Consider the following 9,901-nt stretch of genomic DNA (forward strand, 5'->3'; position numbering starts at 1 on the left):
AAAATCTCCATTCCCACCCACTCCAGGGGAAGGATACTGTAAAATCCCCATTCCCTCCCGATCAGCTGGGACTCGGGAGGCAGATAATAGATGGGGGGCGGGGCCAGCCAGAGATGGTATTTACCGGTTCTCTAAACTACTCAAAATTTCCACTACTGGTTCTCTGTGACTGGTCAGAAGCTGCTGAATGCCATCTCTGGAGTCAAGTGCTCAGCAGCACAAGGAAAACGATAGCCAATCTCCAACCATCAACACCCCGATCAACCAACCAGGCACTACACAAGTACTAAACATAGAAGAGCCCAAAAGCACACAATTTCAGTAGAGAGGAGATTTCTGAGGATGGCCTCCAGCATGAAAAGCGCAAAAGACTAAACCTCTGGTATCAGTGAACCAACCCAGATTGGATCCTGCAACATGTTACTTAATTGTCCTCTGAAAACGCAGATACAGCTGCAACTTTCCATAAAAATGATACTAAGAATGAAGAGATGAGCCAAAAGAAGGAAATATCCCCCCCTATCTATCTATCTATCTATCTATCTATCTATCTATCTATCTATCTATCTATCTATCTATCTATCTATCTATCTATGCCTCTTTTTCCACGTTGCCTTTTAGGAAAATCAAACTTTCACTGATTTGCTTGGTGACCACGGAAAACCAGTATGGCCATCATGGGAACTGGTGAAGTGGATGATGAGACTCTCTTCTCACACATTTCCAGCCATTGGTAAGAACTGAAGACCTGGGGCAGTTCTTCATATTCGTTACTTTTGCCACTTCTATTTTTTAACACCTAAGGATTTTGATCTAGGCAGGGTATGGATTGGACCAGAAGACTTCCAGCATCCCTTCTAAGCAGGGTGGATAAAAATCAATGATTCAAAAAATATATTTAAAAAATGATTTTTGTTTATTTAAATCGGATTTTCTTTTATTTTTATCAAATTTATTTTAATAAAATAGTATAGCGTAGCCTTTACTGTCATTGTACACCATGTATACAACGGAATTGGTTAATGCTTAATATTAATGTTAACACGCTTTGGGAGTAAATATCTAAAGTTAGCTTTCTATGTAAGATACATTAATAATTTAGTTTATTCATCATGAAATGAAGCTTAGTTACGTAGTATATGAGGCTGTAGATTCTGCAATATTGGGAGTGTTGGTGAGTCAACAGCAGATCAGAGGAGGAGCCGCTGAGGGACGGAGATGATAGTTGCCCTTCAAAAATGAGTTGATTTAAATCAAGCCTTTTTACTAGTGATTTAAATCGTGATTTAAATCGAGTTGATTTAAATCAAATCCACCCTGCTTTTAAGCCTAGAATTCTATGATTCTACATCATGGAACTCTACTCATCCCTCCAGTGTGGGGGTCTCTAACATTGAGAACTTTAAGACTTGTGGACTTCAACTCTCAGAATCCCTCAGCCAGCAATAGGCATTAAAGTTCCCAAGTTTGGAGACCCCTGGTCTGGTAAAATTCCTAGGGGGACCTGCACCTCCCCAAAATCAAGAAAGCCACATATATCTAAACACCCACAATGCATGGCGTAGCACAGTCTATTTGCGCATGTGAAACAAATCGTTTTTTGTTGTGAATGGGTCTGCCTCAATATGTTTTTATCCCTCAGCACTAGGAATAACGGAGAAGTTGACGAAATACAATTCCAAGGCAAATGCCAAGCTAGCAAGCATGGCACAGAGCCTGCAGACAGAGATGGTGGAATTATTGGGAGAGAATGGCGTCTTCTTATACCCTTCACACCCTGTACTAGCTCCCAAGCATCACGCACCACTGGGCATGCCCTTCAATTTTGCCTACACAGGTAGGAAGCTCCCGTCCTTGTCTGAATCGCTGTGATTCATTTCACACTCTTTCCGAATGTTTCAGTTTATAGATTGGAAGAGGCCAATTGCCTGCTTTGAAGACATTGAAGTCTTAACATGCTACTATTGGGAAATTGGGTGGAAATTGTTGGCGGAAGGAAGCAAGGTTGCTACAGTAGGAATTTTAATGTAGCTATACCAGATTGGCTTTGGGATGTGGTGGCTCAGAGGCTGAGCTTGTTGGTCAGAAAGGTTGGCAGTTCGGCGGTTTGAATCCCTAGCACCGTGTAACGGGGTGAGCTCCCGTGACTTGTCCCAGCTTCTGCCAACCTAGCAGTTCGAAATCACGTAAAAATGCAAGTAGAAAGATAGGAACCACCTTTGGTGGGAAGGTATCAGCGTTCTGTGCGCCTTCGGCTTTTAATCATGCCGGCCACATGACCACAGAGACGTCTTTGGATAGTGCTGGCTCTTTGGCTTTGAAACGGAGATAAGCACCACCTGATGTGGGAGAAGCATCACTCTACCTCTCATCAAGGCATCTATGTCCTCAAAGATGCTCTTTTGAGAAGTTGACTTATTAAAGCAGCTGCTTTTTTAAGGCTGTGCAAAATCCTGGAAAAAGAAGTCACTGCTTTAATGATGAACTATCTTCCTAGTTAGAATGTAGCAGCTGCTAGGGCTATAAGGGGATATTTTAACACGCCCTTCTATAAACAAGATATATTCAATATCTTCATAAATGACTTCGATGAGGGAATAGAAGGAGAACTTACCAAATTTGCCGATGATACTAAGCTGGCCGGAATAGCCAACATCCTAGAAGATAGGCTCAAGATCCAGATGGATCTTGACAGACTTGAACACTGGGCCCTATCTAACAAAATGAAATTCATTGTAGAGAAAAGTAAAGTCTTATACTTAGACAAGAAAAACCAAAAGTACATGTATAGACTGGGTGAAACCAGGCTTAATAGCAGTAACCATGAGAGGGATCTTGGAATCTTAGTGGACAACCAATTAAATATGAGCCAGCAGTGTGGCGGCAACCAAAAAGCCAATGCAATCCTAAATTGCATTAACAGAGGGATACAATCAAGATCAAGTGAGGTACTAATACCACTCTATAAAGCCTTAGTAAGACCCAGAGGTGGGTTCCTACCAGTTCGCACCTATTCAGTAGAACCGGTTCGTCAAATCTACCGAACCGGTTAGAAGAGGTTCCACCAGTGGACCCGGAAAGCAGGCCACACCTACAGAAGAGGTTCCAAAAAGTTTTGAAACCCACCACTGGTCCTTGGATATGATTATTCTACACTATCATGCTCATATTTATAAACCTCAGTGCCTCTGTGAAAGGTAAGGGTGACTACTGCGTTTGTGGTGCAATCAGAACATTGCGTGTGTTGAAGTTGTTTTAAGGCAAACCAAAGATGCCTTTTAAAAAACAAGTTTACATCCTATTCTTATGCATGCCAGTGCTTTGTGTGAGGTAATTTAAGGTGGTTCTGACAAGTGTCGTCGGCATCTCCATATCCGGTCACATGGGCGGCAAGCCACTCCCATCCGGTCACATGGCTGGCAAGCCACTCCCACAAAGGAGGCCACACCCACAGAGTAGGTTCGAACAATTTTTGAAACCCACCACTGGTAAGACCACACCTAGAATACTGCATCCAGTTTTGGTCACCACACTATAAAAAGATGTTAAGACTCTAGAAAAAGTACAGAGAAGAGCAACCAGGATGGTTAGGGAACTGGAGACTAAAACATACAATGAACGGGTTGCAGGAACTGGGCATGGCTAGTCTAGTGAAGCGAAGGACCAGGGGAGACATGATAGCCCTGTTCCAATATTTGAGGGGCTGCCACGGAGAGGAGGGGGTCAAGCTATTTTCCAAGGCACCTGAAGGACAGACAAGGAACAATGGATGGAAACTGAATAAGAAGAGATTCAAACTGGAAATAAGGAAGACATTTTCCTGACAGTAAGAACAATCCACTCATGGAACAGAAGTTGCCTTCAAACGTTGTGGGAGCTTCCTCACTGGAGGCTTTCAAGAAGAGACTGGACTGCCATCTGTCAGAAATGGTATAGGGTCTCCTGCTTGGGCAGGGGGTTGGACTAGATGACCTTCAAGGTCCCTTCCAACTCTGTTAATCTGAATCTATACAGTATGTATCTGTATTTAAAACCCCCATCTGTGCAAGACCCCATGATTTCATTCATGGTATCATTTCTGATAGCAAAGCAGTAGGCGCCATTGATTCCCTTCAGCCTTGGGCCGTTGCAGTTGAGAGCTGGTCCAAAATAGCTGGAGTTGCCTAGGATTTACCACATGGTTGGCATGAAACTTAATTTCCTGGCAAGTGTAGACATGCATGCGTGCACTTCCCCTTCCCCTCACAAGAGCAAATGCAGCACAATATAGATTGCAGTCCCAAAATTCTTCTGCTGTTTCATTGGGGTGCCATGGAGAAGAGAGGTAACCTAGCTAGAAATTGTAGTTTCAGTACTGATCCTATGAGAATATTGACAGTGTTCTGAGTGAAAGGAAGGATGGCTCAGAACATACTTTAAAACTGATTGGAATCTTTAGCTCGGTCTTTGGTAAGCAGCCGAGGTGGCGCAGTGGTTAAATGCAGCACTGCAGGCTACTTCAGCTGACTGCAGTTCTGCAGTTCGGCTGTTCAAATCTCACCGGCTCAGGGTTGACTCAGCCTTCCATCCTTCCGAGGTGGGTAAAATGAGAACCCGGATTGTTGTTGGGGGCAATATGCTGACTCTGTAAACTGCTTAGAGAGGGCTAAAAGCCCTATGAAGCGGTTTATAAGTCTAACTGCTATTGCTATTTCATGACTGAAGCTCTCTTTTCTTTGCCTCTGCCTCTGCCACCCCTCTCTCTCCCTCCCTCCCTCCCTCCCTCCCTCCCTCCCTCCCTCTCTCTCTCTCTCTGTGTGTCTGTCTGTCTCTGTATCTCTGTCTCTGTCTTTTTCTCTATCTCTCTGTCTCTCTGTTTCTCTGTCTGTCTCTGTATCTGTCTCTCTGTCTCTTTAACTCTCTCTCTGACTCTCTGTCTCTCTCTCTGTCTGTCTCTGTCTCTGTGACTTTCTCTCTGACTCTCTTCCTGAGTCTGTGTGTCTGTGTGTGTTTGTGTTGCTTTCTCATTTCAACATATTGAACAATTTGTAAATCGCCCAGGGTTGCTAGGAATTGGGCAATGTATAAAATTATTATTATTATTATTATTATTATTATTATTATTATTATTATTATTATTATTATTATTATGTGATTAATCTTTGGTGAGATTCACAGCCTTTGGGGCTGGTTGGTAGCTCAACCGCTCGAGTCCTAACCAAGGACCTAGGAACTGTTAAGGTAGCATTGGAGGATATAAGCTGTTCCAAGTAGGGTGGTTTTTTGTAGAATCAGAATGTTCAAATCTGATAAATTTAAAATGTCCAAATAGCGAGGTAGCCCTTTAGGTATTGCTCCAAGGGCTCCAATTACTACTACTATTATTATTATCGTTGTTGTTGTTAGTTGTATAATACTCTAGATTGATTGGATTTGACATTTTATCCACCTATCAAATCCTTCCCAAGGGCCGGGGATAGGCAGATGTGGAAGTGTTAAAGGTTGTATTATTATTATTATTATTTACATCAGGGCAGCATTCGACCCTCTAGCAGTGTTGCCCTTTTACAAGGGACATAGATTTCTTCTGAGTCGTTGGGTCTTTCATGCTGGATGCTGGTTTATCCAGCATTCCTTGCATTCTTGCTGTAGATAAGTCCAACAATGAAGGCTGGACTTTACCAACTAACTGTATCACAACATCGTTCCTAAACAATGATCATAAGCTTTTCTCCCCTTTAAGGCCCACTTTGATCTCATAATCCCAGAAAATCCTCTTTGGAATCCCTTTGGATTGCTCTAAAACAGTGTTTCTCAACCTTGGCAACTTGAAGATGTCTGGACTTCAACTCCCAGAATTCCCCAGCCAGCATTCACTGGCTGGGGAATTCTGGGAGTTGAAGTCCAGACATCTTCAAGTAGCCAAGGTTGAGAAACACTGCTCTAAAAGATTCCTCTTCAAATGTTTTATTCTTGTTTTACAGAAAAGCGCTCCAAATCTTTGACCTCTCTGTTGTTGTCCTTTTCTTCTTTTCAGCCATCTTCAACATTCTGGGCTTGCCGGTGACGCAGTGTCCTCTCGGCTTGAGCAAGGATGGACTCCCTTTAGGGATCCAGGTGGTGGCCGGACCTCATAATGACCACTTGACCTTGGCCGTGGCACGATACTTGGAGAAGGCCTTTGGTGGTTGGGTTCCCCCCGGCCAATCCTAACACGACTTTCCCGGGACCTGGAGGACATGAAGAAGAAGAATGCTTCTCCACCTGTGAAATCTGGAGTTAGGGGTTTGGGCTTGAGGTTTTGAAGGGCTGTGTCCACCTTTTCTACAGAACCCAAGGGAGTAGACATGAGGCCATGAATGTGTTCACCAGGTTAGATCATTTGCTGGCCCCAGCCAAAGTGGAGAAGGAGTCCATTGGCTCTTCTCTTTGACTTCCTTGCTAGATTTTGGTGGGGAGGATGCTGCCTCAGGGAAAGCAAGGCTGGGAGCAAAGGACGGGTGTTGGGGGGTGAACCCCCCCCCCCTTTTTTACCCTTCATTGGTAGAGTAGGATTGGGTGTCCTCTGCTGCTGTTCCTTCTTTTTTCCTACGTAGAAAATAATTTTAGACCAAGAGAGATCTTGATGGAATTGCACTCCTCTGGTAGAAAGAACAGGAGGAATCAAGGTTCCCCTCTCGATTTGCACGGAGAAAGAGCCCGGGGACCTTGGCTTTGCTTCACCTTTTCATGGACTTCTACTCAAGTGGAGGTTGATGTTGATGACGTCACTGGGAGAAGCACAGGCAGGAACCAAGCCCAGTGAAAGACATGTTGATGGGCTCAAGAAAACCTCTGGGAGAGTCTGATGTGTCTCAGTGTTTCTGCCTAAGTGGCGGCTTCTTCTTCTTCTTCTCCTCCTCCTCCTCCTCCTCCTCCTTCTTCTTCTTCGTCATCTTCTTCGTCTTCTTCTTCTTCTTCTTCCTCTTCGTCATCCTCTTCCTCCTCTTCTTCCTCCTCCTCCCCTCCTCCTCCTCCTCTTCTTCTTCCTCCTCCTCTTCTTCTTCCTCCTCCTCCTCTTCTTCTTCCTCTTCCTCCTCCTCTTCTTCCTCCTCTTCCTCCTCTTCTTCCTCCTCCTCCTCTTCTTCCTCCTCCTCCTCTTCTTCCTCCTCCTCCTCCTCTTCCTCTTCTTCTTCCTCCTCCTCCTCCTCTTCTTCTTCCTCCTCCTCCTCTTCTTCCTCTTCTCTTCTTCCTCTTCCTCCTCTTCTTCTTCTTCCTCCTCCTCCTCCTCTTCTTCTTCCTCTTCCTCCTCCTTGTTCCTAGCATATTCCAGCAGGTGCAGAGCCCACTTTTCGGATCACTGAATGCCACTTTGCACAATCAGCTGCGTCTCCTTTGGTTCTGCTGGGCAGGCACGATGCTTTGGGGAAAACAGGAGAAGGGAGCCTGCTTTTCCCGCAGGCTTATCCAGGGGTTCAAGGGTCCCCTCTACCCTGAACTGCTTTCCACGCCAGACCTGGGGAGCCTAGGCTGGGATGAAGGACCAAGAAATCTTGCTTTGCAGCCCCCAACTCCTTTCCCCTCTCTCCTCTACAATCATCTCAACCGTTTTCCCCCCCTCCTCCTCTTCCTCCTTCTGTAGCAATCAGATGAGGGTCTTTGGAACCAGGAGTCCAACTCATGCTTTATGTTGCCAAAAGGACTTTATTCTGTTGATGGTTGATCCTTAACTGTGTTGCACGCACCACTTCTTTGGATTGGGGTGCCTGTGATGGAAAACTGTGGTCCCATCAGTTGATTCTCATGGGCCCACTAGGATGAAATATGTATTGCTGTCTGTCCTTGACAAATCAATATAATGTAATGTATTACCTGATCCTGGAGATCTGTAGTCGTTGACTTTTTTTTTATTCACTTCAAACCATTATCATCTGTGAACATCATCTAAGGCTGTTGGTACCTGTCAGGAATCAAGTGGCTGAAACATGCTCACGGTTGAAGATGTTGAGGCCTGTTCTCAACTTTAGCCCTCCGTAAGTGTGTCAAGATATCTTGTCCCCCAAATGGAAGTGGTGTCCGAAGAGACATTTCAGCACTTTACAGCGGGACAGTCAACCTTTGCTGGAGATTTTGAGAGTGTCCTCACAAAATGACTTCCAGGGTGGACACCGCCAGCTGTAAACCACCTGCTTTCCAGAACTCCAGCTACTGATGTTGGGTCAATTGGCCAGCAACTCTCACTGATCCCCCTTGTCAAGCGCGAAGTATCAGGGCCGCATGTTAAATTCTAGTTAAGGTGATTTGTTGCTCATGCGTATACAAATAATCTAGTCAACTTGCACTCAGCATCAAATCGGTGCTAGATAAGAATCACTGAATATATATCTGCTGGGGAAAAAAACCCTCTGCATTGGCAAGATGAAAGGCATCTGGCCAGTAAACACACAGCTCCATTTGATTGCCCAGACTCCACCCCGCAAGGGATTATGGGGTCATTCAAAGAAGATGATAAGAATCAATGGAATTTTAAAAAGGGCTGGACCTTGACAGCTTGTGGGAACGTAATGATTCCACGCTGATTCCTCTCTTGACGCCACCCACAAGCTCTACCTGTACTACAGTCCCTGCACTACGCCCTCTGCTGATTTGTATTGCTTTATACGTATTTTTCTAGGCAGTTAAGAATTATTCAGATGAAACTTTAAGGTGATTTTTATCGCTGTGTTTAGTTTTTAAGACGTCCTAAGAGGGCCATGATATAAATAATTAGTGTGATGTTCCACAGCTTGTTAGTTTGCCTTTTTTTTCCATTGTAAAAGGTTTTTATTTTCCATTTTTTCATTTTCATACACTCACATATATACTGTGCATAGCCGGAGCCGTACAACATTAAACAATAATCGCAGCAATTCCTCTTGTCAACAATACCCCCAAAAATAGAAACCCAATATACCTCTTCCACTCTCTGTACACCTCTTTCTTCCACCCCCCTCCAACTTTCTATCTTCCCTCCATCATCCCCCTCTACCCTACTTCCCCTCTCCCTCTACCACTCCTCTCTCCCGATCCACTCCCTCCCTTCCTTCTCACCCTCCCTCCCCTCCTCTCTCCCACCCTCTGTACCCATCTTTCTTCTATCCCACTCCTCCTCCCCTTGGTGTATTTCCACTATATGTCAATGTACTTATCCTATTTTTACAGAGAAATTAAAGAAATTTTTTGAAATGTTTTTTAGATTGGAATTGGGTGGAGGAGAGACCCCGACTGATACCAAATGATGTATCAGGATGCCTACCCAACTTTCCATACATCTTGCAATTGTTGGGAACAATTCTGCAGAGCGTGGTATTTTTTTTTTAATTTTAATTTTATTTTTAAACAAACAAACCTAATCAGACGTAAAACAAAAACCATCCTCCAGTTACATACAGTGTGTTGATTGGTTACAAAACATTTGTGCTCCCTTACCACGGTCTTCACTTACAATTTATATAGAGTCTCATATTATCAATCTAATATATATGCACACAATTATTATCATTATTAAACATTTATTTGACTACAACCATTGTCACTTCCTTTTACGTGAGGTATTCTAAGTTTAGAATAAATTTACATTATGGCATTTCATCACATCATCCCAAAATCATCCAGTAATATAACATCTGTATATTTTATTCTGCATAAAATTGTTTATCTTTGGTTACAAAAATTTTATGTATCCTCTCCATAGTCCTCGCTTACAATTTATATAAAATTTCATATTATCAATCATATATATATATATATTGTTACATTTGTTACACAAATGTAACAAAAGGCAACAGTAAAAATATTGGGTTTCTGTCTGGATGGTCTTTTATGACGAGCCGATGGACAGAGAATGGAAGCAGTGAACTTCCTCCCATATTTGGGCATACCAGGGGTTGTGACTTTAAATATA

General features: G+C 43.6%; 1 protein-coding gene across 1 annotated transcript in view; it reads left to right on the forward strand.

The window, feature by feature from the left end:
• Window positions 1-6,915, forward strand: part of FAAH2 (fatty acid amide hydrolase 2) — a 29,156-nt gene extending 22,241 nt beyond the window's left edge. Inside the window, exons 9-11 of the mRNA XM_032227100.1 lie at window positions 622-733; window positions 1,643-1,837; window positions 6,017-6,915. Of these exons, the coding sequence (XP_032082991.1) occupies window positions 622-733; window positions 1,643-1,837; window positions 6,017-6,192 (483 nt within the window). The 3' untranslated portion in view covers window positions 6,193-6,915. The remainder of the gene's footprint in view (window positions 1-621; window positions 734-1,642; window positions 1,838-6,016) is intronic.
• The last annotated feature ends 2,986 nt before the right edge of the window (window positions 6,916-9,901 follow it).

This window comes from Thamnophis elegans, chromosome 12, assembly GCF_009769535.1.
Source record: "Thamnophis elegans isolate rThaEle1 chromosome 12, rThaEle1.pri, whole genome shotgun sequence".
Taxonomy (NCBI): Eukaryota; Metazoa; Chordata; class Lepidosauria; order Squamata; family Colubridae; genus Thamnophis; species Thamnophis elegans.